This window comes from Lissotriton vulgaris, chromosome 3_1, assembly GCF_964263255.1.
Source record: "Lissotriton vulgaris chromosome 3_1, aLisVul1.2, whole genome shotgun sequence".
Taxonomy (NCBI): Eukaryota; Metazoa; Chordata; class Amphibia; order Caudata; family Salamandridae; genus Lissotriton; species Lissotriton vulgaris.
The window spans coordinates 830631660-830651968 of record NC_141689.1 but is presented as its reverse complement, the minus strand read 5'-3'; the positions used below and the strand labels follow the sequence as shown (position 1 = coordinate 830651968).

Here is a 20309-nt window from a genome sequence, read left to right as displayed (position 1 = left end):
ATTCTAGTCCAAACCTTATATACAGAAAATAGTAAACAAGATTTGTATTTACCGGAAGCATGGGGGAGGTCGGTTTGAACCATGCATTCTATTGCCTGTGCATGTTTCTTAAAATCATTTTTTGCTCCTAAAGTAAAAGTTTACAGAGCCATGGCTAGCACTTACAAACGTGTTTGTATTCCAAAAGCCAGATGGGAAATTATTAAATGCAAAATGCAAGCTGAGGCTCCTGAAGCTAAAGTCTGGCGGTGTTAAATGGTTAAAAGCAGTCAGTATTCAACTGCATAGGGAAGAATACACTGGTCTCAGGAAAATCTTTATAGCACATTTCTGGGACAGTTTGTTAAAAGCGCTAAAGGCATGTAATAATAAAAATTATGATTGCCCCCGTAGATTCCCCTTACTACAATTGTTCATTATAGTTTATGGAAAATTGGGTATTTTTTTTTTTTTTTTATCAAAGCAATTGGTAGAGGAATTCTATGATGACATGTTGATGAGGCCTCACTGATAAATAATCTATGGTTAAAATATTTAACGAGGATGCAGTGTTGCTTAGGAATATTTGCACAATAAATTAGTTTTAACTCTCTGGTAGTTATAGGGATGGCGAATGAGGATTCGGAAAAGGTTTAAGAACTGTTGTTACTATTTCTGGGAGAAAAGCATAAAACAAGCCAATAAAAAATACAACTTATTAGGCATTGTGGTTTGTGTTGATGTTTTATACTACCTTACTGTGGTAATCATGTGTTGACGAATGATGCTACAACATGCATACATTTTTATCATGTCTAATAATGGCTAATAAAAATTAGTTAAAATTTGTGTAAACAAAAACAAAGTCATGTCAATGGAATTTGCTGACGTGATAAGGGTGTCTCATCAAATGTGCAGAAGTTGATGACATGGTTTGAATTTTCTGTTCTTTTGATTTGTTTCTAAGTTTCTTCAAACTATGCGTTTTACTGTCTTTTCTGAATTGTGTAGTTTCTAACATCTTAGTATGTGCTACTGCTTGTTGTGCTGTGTACCAGTATTTAGGCTGTTATTGTACACAGACTTCTTTTTACTGGAGGCCCATCACTCACTGCTGTAACATTATAATCAGTTCAAGGGTCAATGATGTTCTTTCTTTGTTATTGAACATAGATGTTCCACAGTACATCCTTGTATCCAAAATGGCTGAATGGAAACACTGTGAGTTTTTGACTCCCGTAGGAACAGCTACTCTAGTAGCGGAAAATGAACACGTAAATAAAATACAATTGGGCTAGAGACAAAAGCACAAGAACCATAAACTTGCAAACCTTTAAGTAGTCCATCTTTCATATCTGACTTTGATCAGTCCTTTGACAAATGCTTGTAAAAATGTATTAAGTTCTGGGAAAATCTCTTCAGTGACATCCTTAGACCAATTAACCCTGTAGATTGTTTGGTGGATACTGGCATCTCAATGGTTATTCCCAAGGTTGTTCATTGAGTGCTAAATGCCACAAGTGGGTTTGTAAATATAAGAAAAGGAAACACAAGGTGAAACTGATTTATCCTTGACTCTCCCTCAGTCCAGGACTGTCCCAAAACTGCTCCACAGCAGCACAGTCAAAGGCGAGAACATGTAGGCTAAAGCAATGATTGCAACTTCTTTGTGTCTTCAGTCTTCCCCTCATCATACCTTATTGGTTCTAAGTAGCAAAGACAACAATCTAGAGTTGTGAAGGGCTCATTCGGATCTCCTTTTAATGCTTGCTTCTCTTTTGGTTTAACGGTATACTGACAACATGATTCAGTATAACAAAGCATTCTTTTTCCTGTAAAGACTCATTTCTTTTGCCAGATTTCTAATGCAAATGGTCCCAGTGAGACTGATGGTGAAGAAACAGAAGGAAAAAGGAAAAAGAAGCGAAAGAAAAAGAAACCCAAAGCTAATTCAGCCACCCCGGAAAGTCCTCAAGTTGAAACTTCTGTAGTACAAGAACCACCGAAGATTGAGGTATCTGTTTTTGTTATCTGAATGCATGCAGCGTTCTGAAGTGCATGGACTCTCCTTGACTTGATAATTCAGTCTTTAGCATTAATGTTTCAATTGTTGTTATTAAACTTTTAATAAACTTACAAAACATGAGGCAGGCATACCCACCTTTACTAGAAAACAGAAAAAAAACTCCTACAAACAACCCATACCATGGAACCACTGCTTTATATTGCTTGTGTTCTAAGACCTACTCCACACCAGCCTGCCTCCCTCCCCTAGTCTTCACAGAGGAAGTTTTTATCACTAGACAGAGGACCCAGAGTATGTTCTCTGTTAGGACACGTAAAGTCTCTGTTGTCCTTGTTCAGATCAGATAATACAGGGCTACCTACGATATCGAGGTGGGATGAGGACCACTTGTTATCCAGTATTAGGGGTGTCTTTCATATAGCATGTGCACTAGTCCCGGACGTGTCTGGTAGCAATAGCTTTAAACAGGGCCGGCTCTAGGCATGTGCAAGCTGTGCACCTGCACAGGGCCACCAAACCCCAGGGGCCACCACGCCAATATATATCCTTAATATATTAATCCTCTGAGGATGGATACATATTTGCGTGGTGGCCCTTGGCAGGGATTTGGCGGCCTCCGGCTCTGTTTCACTACTAAACACCCTGACCCCCCCCCCCCCCTCTTTACTGGCCTGCGCGCTCCGCCCCGCCCGGACCACCTCTTCCGGGCCCCCTACCTACGCTCCTTGCCCAGGGCCACCATGAGCCTAGAGCCGGCCCTGCTTTAAACATGCTAATTTTTATGTGCTCCACCGCATACCGATCTATTGCCAGTACAATTAAGTAAAAGTTACCCAGGCAGGTCGGAAGTCTGCAACAGATGTGGTGTTGGAGGCACTGATTTTGTGAACACACTTTGGAGCTGCACACATATAGTACCATATTGGAAAAGTATTGTCCAACAGTTAAGCGTGGTGACTGGTATAAAATTAGAAGTCATTATCAGACACTCCCCCTACACATATTCCCAAGCCCCAAAAATGGCAAGATGCGATCTCGACTTACACTTCTGGGATTAGTCTTAGTAAAGAGGAGGGTTGCTTTCCGATGATTGTCCCCCACCCCCTCAGCCTTCCAGTCATGGCATAGGGATATGGTGGTATGGAGTCTTGCATAAAAAGGGCACATGTGAGAGGTCAGAACTGATTATAAGGTTGGGGAGGATTGTGGGAAGTGGCCACACCCTCTGACACAGTAGCCCCGGTGGATTGCACAGACGTGTAACTGTTCCATTACAGACGCCACCAACAGATACTGGCTGAAGTCATACAGAAATCAACTTAGATAAACAATTGGCAGTGATTTCATGGACTGTTTTCATGGGGGCGTGCAGTGTTCTACGTCCTTGTGGATATGTTGCTCACTCTTTCACTGCAGGGTGTTTGATGAAGGAGACTGGATGGGCGAACTGTAATGCCCAGGCATGGCAGTGGACACTCAGACCATAAAAGTCTAAACCTTTAAATAAAAATCGATTGCAATAATGTGACTTTTGACTGTGTGAACTCCATTGTAAAATTTGGTATGTCATGTCTTTTTTCTGTACTTTGTTTAAAATGAAAAATATATTTCTAAATCATACACAACCTTCTCATATGCTAATAGCTAAGCCAGCCTCCAGAGCCATTAGTCTGTGTTTGATGTGTATCCTTTCTTAATAACCCCTATATAGTTTGCTGAGCAGCTAAAAGAAGGTAAGAGATTATTTTCCCTGTGGTGAGAATAGTAATTGGCACCTTCTATAGGAGTCGCCAAGAGTGATCGTACTGGATTTTCTTTTCTTCTGTATTCCTGCCCTCAATTTGGCATATGATGGAAAGGACTAAGTCCTAGATCTTGGAGTGTTTAGGACACTCATAATATGTGGAGAATCATGCACGTCTATCTATAGTGCCTACAGCACACAGCAGAGCATGTTTGGTCTGTGGTATGAAATCTCACCAGTGTGTAATGATACCAATATAAAATCTTTAAAAGGGTTTCCCGCCATTGAGGAGATGTGCATAATTATTTGTGCTTGTATAGGTCGTGTCCCATTGTTTCTGATCCTTTCTAATAGGCAAAGTTTTATTATATTTTGGGTGATGCTTTGAGAGGGTTGTAGATCTGGGAGTAACGGGTATTTTGTGGACTTGAAATTATGAAGAACATTTTCAAAGAATACAAGTGTTCGAGGCATGTGTTCTGTAGATTCACAAGCTTTGCATACTCCTGCCATCTAGTGTTGGGTCTGATGTTTGCAAGTTGTTTTTCTTCGAAGAAGTCTTTTCCAGTCACAAGGTACTTTGACGCCTCCTTTCGGTGATAATGCTCATGGGCATCGGCTCCATCGTTAGATTGTTTTCTTTCCGCCATGGGGTTCGGACGTGGATTGCAGCACTCCCATTCAAAACTATCAATTGGGATCCTTACAGTTTGCAATGTACTTACCCTCGTCTGTATTGCTTTCAATCGTGTTTCGATCTTCTGCGTGTCGAAAATTCCTGAAAACATTCATTATCTAATAGAAAACTCCAACTGCGGCCTTTGGGCCTAGGTCGATTTCTTCAATCTACTTCCACTCAAAGATCCATCATGGAGTCTTCTGCCGATGAAATGGATGCCATTTCAATACTGTCCTTGGTGATATTCTGAATACCCACTACCCACGCACCGGTCTTCATAGGGTCTGTAACCTCTGTATGTCTCCGGAACATAAAGAGGAAGACTGTGACGCTTGTTGGTCGTTCCGATCCCAAAAGACTCTGCGGGACTGTTGGTCTCGACGAAGAGACATGGAGTGGCAGAGTATCAAGGACACCCTCAATATCTTCAGAGAAGATATCGAACCAGAAAAGATGGAAGCGTCCGCAGCAGAAGAGGAAGAGGCCTTCTCTGTCCAGGGGTCCGATTCCGAGTTGGAGATCAAACTAGTGTCCCACGACGTTTCAGCTGGACATGGTGCCCTGAGTAACAAAGTCCCTTTGACCACCAAACCCACTCCAACGAAACAAAAGGCTATTGGGCCACCACTCCCAACAGGCCTGATTCCAACACCTTGCCTTCCGGCTCAGCACCGAAACAGCAAGTCAAGCCTTCCAGCTCAGGCTCGAGTCGAGATGATACCCCTTCGGTTCTGAAGCATTCCAGATCCAAAGACAAAAAGAACACATTCAGCTCAGCACCGAAAATGTCAGCAGCGAAAAATAAAGAAGCTCCTTTAAAGACACCACAGCCTATTTTAGAGACAACAAAGCAAAAGCTTGATCCAAAGCAGAAGAAAATTTGTGTAATTCCCGACACTGGCCACATTACAACTAAGCCACCAGTACCATCTTCTAAAGAAAATGTGTGTAATTCCTGACACTGGCCACATTACAACTAAGCCACCAGTACCATCTTCTAAAAGGAGAATAGACACTGAATATGAGATTCCCCTCAAAAAGAAGGACATGGCTGCTAGTTCTATTAACATTCCTCAAACACCACCACCTTCTTCACCAGTATCTATTGTACCAGCTTCAGACCCTTTACACATCACATCACTGTGTTCTTCAAATACAAATCATGATTTAGTAGATGATGACAACACCTATAATCAGCCATCACCTGATCCGTGGGAGGACCACAATATAGATCCACCTGGAGACACAGATCTATATCTGGCTAAACCTTCCCCTCCTAATGATAATACTGCATATCACTAGTTGATTGCTTAGGGCAGCCTCTTACCATGGGGTGACTTTACATAAAGAACCCTATCAGGTGTTTGTTAGTTAAGCGCGACTACTCACCCGTAAGGGTCTCAAGGTCCTGGGGGGTGGGGGGATCGCAAGTTCAAGTTCAAGAATTTATATAGCGCACTACTCACCCAGAGGGTCTCAAGGCGCTTGGGGAGGGGGTTCATTATTTATCGAATAGCCAGGTTTTAAGTTCTTTTCTGAAGGAGATGTGGTTCTGTGTAAGGCGGAGGTGAGTGGGGAGTGAGTTCCAGGTCCTGGCCGCCTAGTAGGAGAAGGATCTACCTCCCATGGTGGATCTTTGGATGCGCGGAACTGCGGCGAGGCCTTGATTGGAGGATCTTAGTTGGCTGGTGGGTGTGTAGAAGGATAGTCGGGTGTTGAGGCATTCGGGCCCTAGTTTGTAGAGGGCCTTGTGTGCGTGGGCGAGGAGACGGAATGTTATTCTCTTGTTGACGGGAAGCCAGTGGAGGTCTTTCAGGTGGCCGGTAATGTGATCTTGGCGAGGGATGTCCAAGATGAGTCTCGCTGATGCGTTTTGGATGCGTTGGAGTTTTTTCTGTAATTTGGCTGTAATTCTGGCGTAGAGGGTGTTTCCGTAGTCTAGTCGACTCGTAACCAGTGCGTGGGTGACAGTCTTTCTTGTCTCGGCGGGGATCCAATGGAAGATTTTTTTGAGCATACGCAGTACGTTGAAGCAGGAGGATGAGACGGCGTTGACTTGTTTGGTCATCGAGAGTGAGGAGTCCAGGATGAAGCCAAGGTTACGTGCGTGGTCTGTGGGTGTGGGTGCTGAGCCCAGATCCGAAGGCCACCAAGAGTCGTCCCAGGCAGAGGGGGATGATCCTAGGATGAGTACTTCCGTTTTGTCTGAGTTAAGTTTAAGGCGGCTGTTTTTCATCCATACAGCTACTTCTTTCATGCCTTCGTGAAGATTGGTTTTGGCGGTGTTGGGGTCTTTGGTGAGGGAAAGGATCAGCTGGGTGTCGTCAGCATAGGAGATGATGTTAAGGTTGTGTTGACGCGCGATGGAAGCGAGTGGACTCATGTAAACGTTGAAGAGGGTGGGACTGAGTGATGATCCTTGTGGTACACCGCAAATGACTTCGGTGGCCTCTGATTTGAATGGGGGAAGTCGGACTCTCTGAGTTCTCCCAGTTAGGAATGAGATGAGCCAGTCCAAGGCTTTTCCTTTTATTCCGATGTTGCTGAGGCGTTGTATGAGTGTGCTGTGACATAGTGGAGAAGTGTGGCTCACTGGTTAGAGCAGGCAGACCCTGAAGCAGAGGTCAGACCCGGGACCAGGGTTCAATTCCCGACGCGGCAGGGTCTTGAGCTCAAATGTCCACGGACTCGATAATTCTCGCTTCGGTGCCTGACCTAATCATGGGTTCACACTCTGCAACTCTGGGCATTAAGCTTGCTTAATCTCCACAACGGCCCCCCGCGGCGGGATGCCTGGCTTTCACCTTGGGGATGCCCGTTAGGGGCTATCTCACAGGGAAAAGCCAGGACGGGTTCCCAAGGCAAGCGCCGAGATGCCTCCGGGTAGTCGAGCGCTATATAAGAACATACATACAAATAAATAAATAAATACAGTGTCGAAAGCGGCGGAGAGGTCGAGTAGAATGAGGGCCACTGTTTCTCCATTGTCCAGTAGTGTTCGGATGTCGTCTGTTGCTGCGATAAGGGCGGTTTCAGTGCTGTGTTTGGTTCGAAAGCCGGACTGTGAGGGATCGAGGGTGTTGTTGGATTCGAGGAAGGCGGCGAGATGGCTGTTGACGGCTTTCTCAATGACTTTGGCCGGGAATGGGAGGAGGGATATGGGGCGGTAGTTTTTAAGTTCAGAGGGGTCTGCTGTGGGTTTCTTCAGGAGGGCGCTGACTTCGGCATGTTTCCAGCTTTCTGGGAAGGTAGCAGAGATGAAGGAGCAGTTGATGACATCCCGGAGATGGGGTGCGATGATGGAGTCTGCTTTGTTGAAGATGTGGTGGGGACATGAGTCGGTTGGCGAGCCAGAGTGGATGGAATTCATTAGGCGGATGGTGTCTTCAGTGGTGATTGGGTTCCAGGCGCTGAGGTTGTTAGAGGGCGGTTTAGGTTCTGAGGGGGGTGGAGAGGATTGTTGGTTGGAACTGTTTTCGAAGCTGTTATGTATGTCGGCAATTTTGTTGTAGAAGAAGGAGGATAACGAGTCGCAGAGGTCTTGGGAGGGAGTGATGTCGTTTGAGGCTGCAGTGGGGTTGGTGAATTCTTTGACGATGTTGAATAGTTCCTTGCTGTTATGGGCGTTGTTGTCGATTCTTGAATGCTGATTTCTTGGTGGATCGAATCAGCTGGTGGTGTTTGCGGGTGGCTGCCTTGAATGTGGTCATGTTGTCGGTGGTTGGGTTTTTTCTCCATGTTTTCTCGAGAGTACGGCATAGCTTCTTGGATTTCTTAAGATCATCGTTGAACCAGGGGGCCTTTTTGCTGTCTTGTTTGGTGTGATGGTTTTTCAAGGATGCTAATTCGTCAGCGCTGTGAGTGATCCATTGTTTGAATTTGATGGCAGCTTGGTTTGGGTCCGATGAGAGGGCGGATGGGTTTTGGTTGAGCGATGTGAGGAGTTGGTCGGTGGTGATTTTGTTCCATTTTCTTCGGGGGATAGGTTGTGGGGGGTTGTGGGTCGAGGTGGTTTTGTAGCTGAAGTGAACACAACTGTGGTCCGTCCAGTCGAGAGCTGTGGTGCGATCGAAGGAGATGTGTTTGCTGGAGGTGAAGATTGGGTCGAGCGTATGTCCGGCTACATGGGTGGGGGTGTCAACAAGTTGTTTGAGGCCGAGATTGGCCAGGTTGTCAAGAAGGGTGGTGGTGTTGGTGTCGTTTTTCTTTTCCAGGTGGAAGTTGAGGTCTCCTAGTAGAATGTAGTTCTCGGAGGCGAGGGCATGTGAACTGATGAAGTCAGTGATGTCTTCGCTGAATTGTTTACGGGTTCCTGAAGGCCTTTAGATGAGGGTGCCTCTGAGTGTGGTCCCAGGGTCGGTGTGGATCTGGAAGTGGAGGTGTTCGGCGGTTGTAAGGTTATCGTCGGAGCTGGTCGTGATTTTGATGGTGTTCTTATGGACGATGGCAATGCCTCCTCCTGTTTGGACGGTGCGGTCTTTTCGGATGATCTTGTAATTGTCCGGGATGGCTATGGCGATGTCGGGTGTTGATGATGCGTTCATCCATGTTTCAGTAAGGAAGGCCACGTCCGGTGATGTAGTGTCTAGTAGATCCCAGAGTTCGGTGGCGTGTCTGTGGACCGATCGGGTGTTCAGCAGTATGCACTTCAGGTGGTTAGTCGGAGCTGTGTTTGGGATTAGTGGATGTGGTATGGGTCTTGATGCTGGTAAATTTGCAGGAGCGGCAAGCGAAGGGACCGTGGGTACGTCCCGGGGCAGCTTCGTAGCATTGAGGTGTGCGTCCGGGGTTATGGGCTAGGAGGGTGGCGCCGTCATACGTTATGCGGATGGAGGGGGATTTGCGGGGGCCAGGGGGTCCGGCGCTGGGCGCGGTCCAGGCGCGGACGGGCGCAGACGGGCTTACCTTTGGCGCACCTTCGGCGCGCATGGGGCGCGACTGCTGCGCGTGACCGCTGCACGCGTAGGCATCTGTCATATGTGGATAGTGGAGGGGGCGGGGGCGAGGGAGGGTCAGCTGGGAGGCGGGAGCTGGGTGTAGGGGCGGGCTGGAAGGCACAACAAACAAGATGGCGGTAAAAACGAAAGGAAACACGATGTGATTGGGGTTTGCAGCGGCGCAGGCACAATCAGGCACAGATAATCACACAGTGCAATGCGAGCCTACACAATCGTTACAGTAAGCAGTATCCTTAAAATGGCACGATGTTATGCTATATTCAGCAATGCGGCAAATTAATGTGTTCAGGATAGAGCGCAGACACTAAAGGGCGCAATGTGGCAGTAATAGCACAATGAAAGCAGGCTACGATACCAGCTGCTGGAAGCTGAAGCCAGGGAGCGAGGGGGAGCGACCGCGTCTGACGGAGAGGGTCTGTCGAAGAGCCAGGTTTTGTGGTGTCTTACGAAGATGGGGAGCAATGTTAGCTGTCTGAGGTGGAGGGGAAGGTCGTTCCAGTCTCTGCCCGCTCGGAAGGAGAAGGAGCGGCCTCCCGATCTGGTCTTTCTGGTGTGGGGGACCACGGTGTAGGTGAGCTGGGCTGCTCATAGGGTCCTTTGGGGAGCGTGGAATTTGAGTCGGCTGTTCAGGTATGCTGGTCAGGTGTCGTGGAGGGCTGTGTGAGCGTGGGTTAGCATCTTGAAGGTGACAATAGCGTTGATGAGAAGCCAGTGGAGTGTGCGCAGGTGCTGGGAGATGTGGCAGTGTCTTGGCAGTTTGAGGACCAGTCTTGCGGCTGCGTTTTGGATGTTCGGAAAGCATGCAGGTGAGGTTTTTGTTTATTCTGGCATAGAGTGCGTTGCTGTAGTCCAGCCTGTTGGTGGCTAGGGCGTGAGTGACGGTCTTTCTGTGTTCGAGGGGGATCCATTTGAAGGTCTTCCATAGGAGGTGGAGTGTGTGGAAGCAGGAGGACGAGACAGAGTTGAGCTGGCGGTCCATTTTGAGTTCTGAGTCCAGGATGATTCCCAGGTTGCGTTTGTGGTCCGTGGGGGTGGGCGGGCTTCCGAGGGCGGTGGCCACCAGGTGTCGTTCCAGGCGTTGGGGTTTGGGCCCATGATGAGTACTTCCGTTTTGTTGTTGTTTAGTTGTAGGCAGCTGTTTTTCATCCATTTGGCGACGGCTTCCATGCCTTCTCGAAAGTTGTGTCTGGCAGTGTTTGGTTCGTTGGATAGGGACAGGATGAGTTTAGTGTTGTCTGCCTATGACACAATGTTGAGTTTATAGATTCTGATTGTGGGGGCGAGCGTAGCCATGTAGACGTTGAAAAGCGTAGGGCTGAGGGAGGACCCCTGGGGGACTCGGTAGGTGTATGGTCCGAGATGAAAGGGGGAGTCTGACCCGCTGCGTTCTGCTGGAGAGGAAGGAGCAGATCCAGTGGAGGGCCTCGTCTTGGATCCCTGCGTTGTGGAGTCTGCATATTTGGGTGCGGTGAGAGACTGTTTTGAACGCCGCTGAGAGGTCAAGTAAGATGAGGGCTGTTGTTTCTCCTTTAAAAGGATTTCCCATTTGAAACATTAGGATACACACACAATCCTTGTCTATGTTAAAAGGTATGATGAGGCAGGCTGGCAATATATTGAAGGATCCAGTTAGAACACATGTCCTAACATCTAGGGTGCACCAAAAATGTAAACCCCCTCCACCTGACCCTGTTTTTATTAAGGGTCAGTTTCCTTTAGGTTCTTTAGTAGTTTCCAACGCCCATAAAAGAGCAAATTCACAAACCTCAGTAAGGCACCACCTGCTGATTAAGAATGGATGCCTCAGGGAAAAGAGTAGCTGCTCAATCAGCCAATCATTGGCACGTAGCTAATACACAAGGCCTATTGGGTAGATATGATAGGGAACACTGGGTTGAGATGGAAGAACTATTACAATATCTTACAGAAATACACAAGAAATAGGGTCAGGGAATAGTGTAAAAAGGCAAACTTATCTCCAATTCATCTATCAGATGTACGTTAGAAGCTGCAGATACTGCAGCCAGAGGAGTCAGTACTGGCATTCTAATCAGGAGACATGCATGGCTCAGAATTTCTGGTTTCAAACCAGAAGTTCAACAAACTATTCTTAATGCACCATTTGATAAGGAACACCTCTTTGGACCTCAGATAGACCAATCGCTAGAGAAAATGAAAAAGGACACAGACGTGGCACAATCAGTGGGAGCACTTCAGTCTCCTTCTACTAGAGGTTCATTTAGTCGCTCCTTCTACAGAGAGGGCTCCAAGACCAATACCACAGTTGCCAGCACATCTTCGTTTAAAACACAAAAACAATCTTCCCCCTCTAGAGCATTCTATAAAGGTGGATATAGAGGTAACAACGTTAAAGAAACAGGTAGAGGTATACCAACAGGCACCTCTCCATCCTCTAACAAACAGTGACTTGATGTCACTTGCCCCGATCATTCATCACCTGTCGGGGGAAGATTACAACAGTGTATTCCCATTAGGCAATCAATAACAACAGACAAATTGGTTTTGGACATTATCCAACATGGTTAGTGCCTGGAGCTCACCAGCAATCCTCCCAACATTCCACCTCATATTCACAAACTGTCTTTAGAACACCAACATCTGCTCAAACAAGAAGGATAAGTTCTTCTAACAAAAGGAGCTATACAGCCTATCCCATTACAACAACAAGGATCAGGGGTATATTCATTATACTTCTTAATTCCCCAAAAGGACGGATCATTAAGACCAATTTTGAATCTCAGACCATTAAACTTATACATATTATCAGAACACTTCCATATGGTCACACTGCAACGAGAACTTCCACTTTTGCAGCAAGGTGACTTTGTCAACACTAGACTTAAAAGAGGCATACTTTCATATACCCATTAACCCAGCACTTTGCAAATATCTCAGATTTGTGATAGGAAAAAATCCTTATCAGTTCAAAGAGCTTCCACTCGGAGTAACAACTGCACCCAGAGTGTTCACCAAATGTCTTGCAGTGGTAGAAGCACATCTACGAAGACAACAAATCCATGTCTTCCCGTACCTAGACGATTGGCTCATCAAAGCCAACACACATCCCAAATGTGTGCAACACACATAAATCACCATAAACCTGCTACATCAATTTGGATTTACAGACAATGCACAAAAATCCCAAATTCAACCCATTCGAATACAACCGTATCTAGGAGCTATTTTAAACACTCATATGGCTCTAACATATCCCAATTAGCCAGGATTCACTGTTTTCAAACATTGGTACTCCAGTTTCAAAACAACCTGTATCTACCAGTCAGAACTTTCATGCAGCTACTGGGAAAGATGGCGTCATGCATTTCCATAGTGCTTCATGCAAGACTAAGTATGCATCCTCTACAAGAATGCTTAGCACGTCAGTGAAATCAATCACTGGGTCAGCTAACAGATCTAGTGTTGGTAGACAGCCTCACTCATCACTCTCTTCACTGGTGGAACCCACAAAATGTATCAAAAGGGCAACACTTTATCGACCCTATTCCATAATTCGTGTTCACAACAGACGCATCTCTCACAGCCTGGGGAGCACATTTACAACATTTAACAGTTCAGGGACTTTGGAATACCACCCAACAGAACCATTACATCATTTACCTAGAACTCCAAGCAGTTCAACTAGCGTTAAAAGTATTTCTACCTCATCTCACGGGGAAAGTTGGCCTAGTCTAACAGACAATATGACAACAGTGTACTGTATACAAGAAAAGAGGGGATACACTCTTTGCAACTGTCACGCCTTTCTCATCACAAGATCCAGCTACTGGCAGAACACCTTCCAGGGTCAGACAACATCTTTGCTGATCTTCTAAGCAGAATGAGGCACCAAGTACACGAATGGGGACTTCCCCCACAAGTACTCCTTCTGTTCTTCATAAAATAGGGATTCCCACTAATAGATCTCTTTGCCACAGCAGAGAACTCAAAATGCCTAGACTTCGCCTCCAGATTCCCACACCCTCTATCCAAAGGCAATGAGCTATGGATCAACTGGTCAGGGATATTTGCCTATGCTTTTCCTCCTCTCCCTCTCCTTCCATTTCTGGTTCGGAAACTCAGGCAGACGTCTCTCACACTGATTCTACTGGCTCTCACATGAGCTCATCAACCATAGTTCACCACACTATTAGAACTCTCAATAGTTCCACACTAGAAGCTTCACATAACTTCAAATTTTCTCATACAGAACCATGGAGAAATCAGACATCCAAACCACAAGGAACGTAACCTAGCAATTTGGCTCTTGAAGTCATAGAATTTAGATTATTAAACCTACAACCAGATTGTATGACCATTCTTAAAGAAGCAAGAAAACCCACCAGTAGAGTATATTATGCAGCAAAGTGGAAAAGGTTTATTATATATTGTCATAACACAATTGGTCTGCTAGATGCATCTATACAAAATATTATTTGTTATCTTTTGCATCTACAACATGCAAGCCTTGCCTACACATCTATTTCATTACACCTTGCAGCAGTAGCTGCATATATTCAAAACATACAACATGTATCCCTATTCAAAGTTCAAGTAATTAAAGCATTAATGGAAGGCCTTAAAAGAATAATAGCATCTAGGGTACCACCACATGCACCCGTCTGGAACCTTAACATTAACATAATGCCCCCGTAAACCAGATAACCAGATGGGGGGGGGGGGCAGAAGCTCTTCATATCAGCGTAGGATGCATCTGAGTTGGTCCTGATTGAAAACCAGGCCAAGATGGGCCCACTAGAGCTCGGAGGAGGCTGTGCCACCCTTGTGAGTCTTGCACACCAAATTGTGGGCAGCAGACACTGTTCTAGCAGGCGCGTCAACAGCAGAAGCAGCTATAGGTGAGAAAAAATCGACAAATATGTGAGGGGAGAGCGAATGTCATGCTACTACGATGGAGTCAATCACCATCTCTTTAAGGAGCGCAATGGGGGATAATACACATTGAAATTGAATTATTTTTAGGAGTTTTGTATTGCGCTAGCTGGACCAGCTGGTATCAGAGCGCTTCACAGCATGTACAATTAACCCCTTCAGTGCTGGTCACTTTCAGCGGACGTCGCGTGCACTACCTCGGCAGTGCTGCGCACGTCCGCTGAACATTCCAGCCCGCCTGCTCAATGGAACGTTCCGCACTAGCGCGGAATTTGTGGCGCGGTTAAAGGGTTAAGAGCAATATATGCATATAAACAATACACAGCATGTACAATTATGAGCATTATAGACATATATACAATATAGATATTGTGGTAGAACATGAGGGTTCAGGCTGGGAAAGTAAGTTTCAGACAAAGGAGCGAACGTGCTAGGAGCAAGTTGGGTGTCGATCAGTCAAGACGAGCCTCCAAGATTTTTCTTTGTTCCAGCAAGACGGGTGAAGAAAGGCTGGGGGCAACCCAGCACACTGTACAATAACTCCCATCAGACATTTAGGCACCAGCAATTTCATCCCTAATATCGCCTGTAAGTAAGATTAGCAATTGATAATCCAGTTAATAAAGCTTGGGCATTTTCTGGCAACCCTTGTGTACTCAAATACCCCCTTAAAATCATATCGAACAGTGGGCTGTTATCACTTAGCCCCCCACCGGAAAAACAAACCATGTTGTGACTAGGTATGTATAGAGCTTGTAGGGCTCGTGGTGGACACGTCGTGTTGCTGCAGAAGAATGTAGAATGTATGTGCTTTGGTTGGAATTTGCGGAGAGAATGTTTGGTGTTGATTATGGGAAGGACGGCTGTTGAAGAGGCCAGCTGAGGAGTTTCTCCATTTACATTGATGCTAGTGAGAAGAGTCCAGAGAGAGCAATACATCACCTACTGAATCCACACTTCGTGTTCTGTGGTTTATGGACACAAGAATATATATATTTTAAATTTTTTTTATTTTTGTCTTTATTGTACAATAAATCTTGAGATATAAAACAATGCACTGTATCAAGTAGTGATCCACTCTGGACTCATACATACAATGTCGATGATTTACTACCCTCTTCCATCCCTACCCAACCCCCCCCCCCCCCTCCCCAACTACCACCCCATTAATCCCTCAAAAATGACTACCAAAATACTGACAATTTCGACCAAAGCGTCCATTAATCAGTTCAAAGTTCGAATGTATACTCGCCATGCGAGTCAATGTCCCCGGACTGTTAGCATATGGTCACTTCGGGTCAGCAGGATCACCCCACCACCCACATCTCCCGTACAACCCCAATCCACTGTAACTATCTACACAGCAGCATTCCTAACACACTCTCATACCCACTTCACACCCCCTGCAAGGCCCCCTCAACAGCTTCAACTGTTTCATCCTCTGTGTGTTGGTCCAATAAATAAGACTTCAGGGGTCCCCAAATATCCCTGGGACGAGACTTCAACGGCAATTGGTCTGCGTATACATGAAGATACTCCTGCCAAGTGGACATGTCATGTATCCATGCTTTGAATTTAGGTGCCCTGCCCCTACCCCATCTGCAGGCCACCTGCCGTCGAGCCAACAGTATGCCCATTGCCAGGAATTTGCGGAGCAGCGTTTTTATATCCCCAACCAAGCCCAGTAATGCTCGATGGGGAGTCAGCTCAATACCAGCATCTTAGTTAGACCCGTAAAGACCTCCACCCAGAAAGTGGCGACTTGAGGGCAGCCCCATGGCAAATGCATAAAATCTGCCTGGCCGTGGCTACATCGTAAGCATTTGTCGTCGTCTCTGAGATGAAGCTTATGTAACTTCGCTGGAGTGTGATATAGTCGATGTAAAAATTTATAATGTAGCAATCGCAACCTGCTACTGCCAGAAATCCCGCCAGTCTGAAGGCAGGCCATTTCCCACTGGTCATCAGTCAGGGCGGTGTCCAAGTCCATATCCCATTCCCGTCTGGCCCTCACTAGTGAATGGGGGGTTGTAGTGCACACTCGTTTATACAACAGAGAAGTGACATGTGCAAGGGCATCTGTATGTAACATCAAGTGGAGGGACATAAAAGTCTCTGGCTCCTTTGGGAATTCCGGGGTCTTGGCCCGAACACTTTGTCTGAGCCCGGTATATAGGAATAGATCCATAAATGAGGGTTCATACTCTCCGAAACATTGGTCTTTTGTGCGGAATTTACCCCCAACGTATAAATCTCCCCAAGTCTTATACTGTAGTTTGGTTAACAAGTTTTGACATATCTTTTCGCCTGTCACCGGCAGCAAGGGGCAATGTCGTAAGGACACCCTAGGGGAGTACATTAACTGCACCCCTTCAGCTCGCGCCAGCTATTGCCATGCCCTGACAGTGCAATCAACAGTGGAGGGGTCTCCGCCTCTCTCCTTGACTGGTGTAAACACATACCCTGATGTCGGGACTGGGGCCATATAGTCATCCTCTACCGCACAATGGGGCATAAACGGAGGAGGATGAAACCAATACACCCCGAAGTGGGCCTGCGCACTATAATAATATTGTTCAAAATCAGGTACGTCAAACCCACCGAACTGGTACGGCAGCATAAGAGTGTCCAATTTTAACCGTGCTTGCTTACCTCCCCATATCAAACGCACCAGTTGTGTTTTAAGTGTTGTGAAATAATAGGCGCCTGGATGGTAAGGGATGTTTATGAATAAATATAAAAATGTTGGTAATATGACCATCTTAATTAAGGAGATCCTTCCAGCCATCAAGAGGGGTTGCTTAAGCCAATTTGAGATGTTGCCCGTCATCTTATCCATGGCTCCCCCATAATTCATCCTCAGCAGTGCGTCTTTGTCCCTGGTGACATGAATACCCAAATATTTAAGGTCTTCTGTCTCCCACGTTAGCGGGTAATCTAATGGGTGAGCCAGTGTATAATCAGTCAAGGGAAAGACAGCAGATTTGCTCCAGTTTATTTGCACCCCGGCTATAGCCCCAAACTTTGTAATCTCCCGTAAAAGTGGGTTAAGGTTGTCCTGTGGTTTATGATTGTATAGTGTAATGTCATCGGCATAAAGGGACACCAGCAATTGCCTAGAGGGATACATGAGGCCCTATGGTTATGGTGTTGCCGCAATTTCGCAGCCAGGGGTTCTATGGCTATAGCAAAGAGTACAGAGAAAAGTGGGCACCCCTGTCTTGTCCCCCTAGTAATCGCGAAGGCCTCTGAACGGGAACCATTAAGAAGAACCCTGGCGTGCGGCTCTGTATAGAGCAGTCAAATCCAGTGTTTAAAGGGATTCTGCATCCCCACATGTGTCAGCGCCCCCATCACATAATCCCTTTCTACGGAGACAAACGCTTTGGTGGCGTTTTAAAAGACAGCCACTGCAGCGCTGTGTGGATCTATATCCTGTAGGACAGCCAGGAGAGTCCGTAGATTATGAGCCGTAGCTCGGTTTGGCACGAACCCCGCCTTATCAGGCAACACGAAAGGTCCAAGAGTAAGTTCAGTCTCGTAGCTAACACTTTTGCTAAAATTTTAGTATTGCTATTAAGGAGCGACAGGGGCCGATACGAATCCCAAAGGTCTGGGGACTTGCCGGGTTTAAGCAATGACATTATTTGGGCTTCCCTCATGGTCGTGTGGAAGCAACCTTCCTCCAATGCTTCATAAAATACTGCCTTCAATATGGGCGCTAATATGGACACATATGTCTTATAAAAGTCTATGGGAATCCCATCTGACCCTGGGGCCTTCCCCGACGCCATGGTCATGATAGCCTCTGTGATTTCATCAACCTCTAAATCAAGAGCCAAAAATGTTTTCTGCGTTTCCATAGCCATGCTAGTGCAGTGTCCTCAAAGTATTCCTTAAGGTCTAGTGGGGTCGTCCTCTGTGATGTATAACGTTTTTTATAATACTCCACCAGGGTAGCCATTTGGCCAGGAAGGTGTCTCTGTAGTTGTCCCTGCTCGTCTTGTAATGCAGTGACATAATTATGGAATCTAGGGGTACGCACCGCTCCAGCCAAGGCCCTTCCAGGTCTGTCTCCCTCGCCATACACTCGAGCCACACAGTGTTTCCCCCGGAATTTACATTCTCTCTCTGCTACTTCCGTGTATCCCATCATTTTCTCTCGCAGGCTTGCTCTTAGCGCCCCCGTCTCACCACCCACATTTATTGCGTGCTCCAGCTCCTTCAGTTCACCTTCTAGTTTATTTAAGTCGCGACAAAGGTCTTTCAATATGCCCCATCCCTTAGAAATGCACCATCCCCGCACTGTCACTTTAATCGTCTCCCATACCGTTGTCAAACTGGCCACTGAGTCAATATTTCTAGGGAATAAATCAGTAATTTCCTGTTCCATCTCTGCTCTAAAGACAGCGTCTTGCAAATGCAAAGGGTTCAGTCTCCAATTGAGATAGGGAGGTAGATCTATCGGTGGCGTCATGGTCACTAATACAGGGGAGTGATCAGAAAAGGTTTGAGCTAGATGTATCGCCCTACTAACTCAATGCGCCATATTCTTCGTTGCTTACACATAATCTAATCTGGTCCAAGTGTTGTGTACTGCTGAGTAATGTGTCCCTTCCACCCGTGTGGGATGCATGTACTGCCACATGTCCAGTAAGTTATCAGATTCTATAATGTCCTGTAGGGAGCGCTGGGTGCAGTTGTAGTGTGTCGCAGCTGCGTGGGAGCGGTCCTGTGGGGGATTTACCACCGTAATAAAATCCCCGCCCCAGAGAACATACTTGAATCCGAGCGTGTGTAACTTGCCTCGTAGTGTAAGCAAATGGTGGGTGTCATCTACATTTGGACCATAATAGTTCGCGATGGCAATATCATGCGAGTGCAACCTACCCAAAAGCACACAATACCTCCCATCAGGGTCTGTGTCCATCCCTCCTGCAATAAACCTAACCCCACGCTTGATGAGGATGGCCACCCCTCTAGAATAGCTGGAGTATGATGCAAAGCAGCTATGGGAGGCCCATCGTGATACGAACCGGGGCTCAAACACATGTAGAAGGTGTCATTAGCCAAAACCACCATCCAGCACATTCTGCCTATAGCATTGGTCGCACTTGTCTCGCACTCTCCTATAGGACATCCCATGCCACCCTTCCTTCCCCTCACCTCCCCCCTCACCTCCCACACCGGCTTCCCCAACTTGCCAGGAACAACCATCCCTCCCCCCACCAACTGCCCCAAGAATGTGCATCTGCATTTGCGATTGCCCAACCATACAAGAACGAAACAAAAGAAAAGGGGGAAATGCCCTCAGTTGGGGGCCGCTAGGGACTTCCTCCACACCCACTCAGCCTCTCTATCTCACCCATCCGCAACCCCATAAGCCTAGGGGCCGGTTTGACGGGACTGAGGCGAGTGTCCGGGCAGTCAAATAGATCAAACAGTTAGTCCTTGGTGCGACATTGCTCCCCTGACCTACAGAAGCTGTGGGTTTGGGACATGGGGGAGTTGGAGGAGGAAGACTGGATGGAGGCCCTGGCGAGTCCTAGGGGGGCGGCAATCTCCACACGCCTGAGACTCATACAATTCGAATACCTCCACCACACGTACTTCACTAGGGAGCGTCTATGGAAGGCAGGTATGATAAGTTCTCCGGACTGCCTGCGCTGTGGGTCAGAGGTTGGCACACTTTTACACACCACATGGGGTTGTTACGGGTTGCATAGTTTCTGGACCGGGGGCTTCCGCTGTCTCTCAGAGGTATTGGCGTGGGAGCTGCCTAGGGATATGAAATTGGCACTACTGCATGTTATGGAGGGGGTAGAGGGGAATCGCTACAAACGTCACTTGTTGCTGCTTGGTCTCACCCTGGCTAAACGTGATATTGCTCGAGCCTGGAAGGCACCCTGGCTCCGCCCCTGGCTGCTTGGAAGAATAGCATGGACTTTTGTATGGGGCTGGAGCAGCCCATCTTCCTGGCCAGAGGGGGCCCCCGTAAGCACTTTCGAATTT

The 20309-nt window shown here is 46.7% G+C and overlaps 1 protein-coding gene across 1 annotated transcript in view; it reads left to right on the top strand.

Moving 5' to 3' along the window:
• SECISBP2 (SECIS binding protein 2) overlaps positions 1-20309 on the top strand; it is a 405025-nt gene that overhangs the window by 80146 nt on the left and 304570 nt on the right. Inside the window, exon 3 of the mRNA XM_086961140.1 lies at positions 1838-1993. Within this exon, the coding sequence (XP_086817266.1) occupies positions 1838-1993 (156 nt within the window). The remainder of the gene's footprint in view (positions 1-1837; positions 1994-20309) is intronic.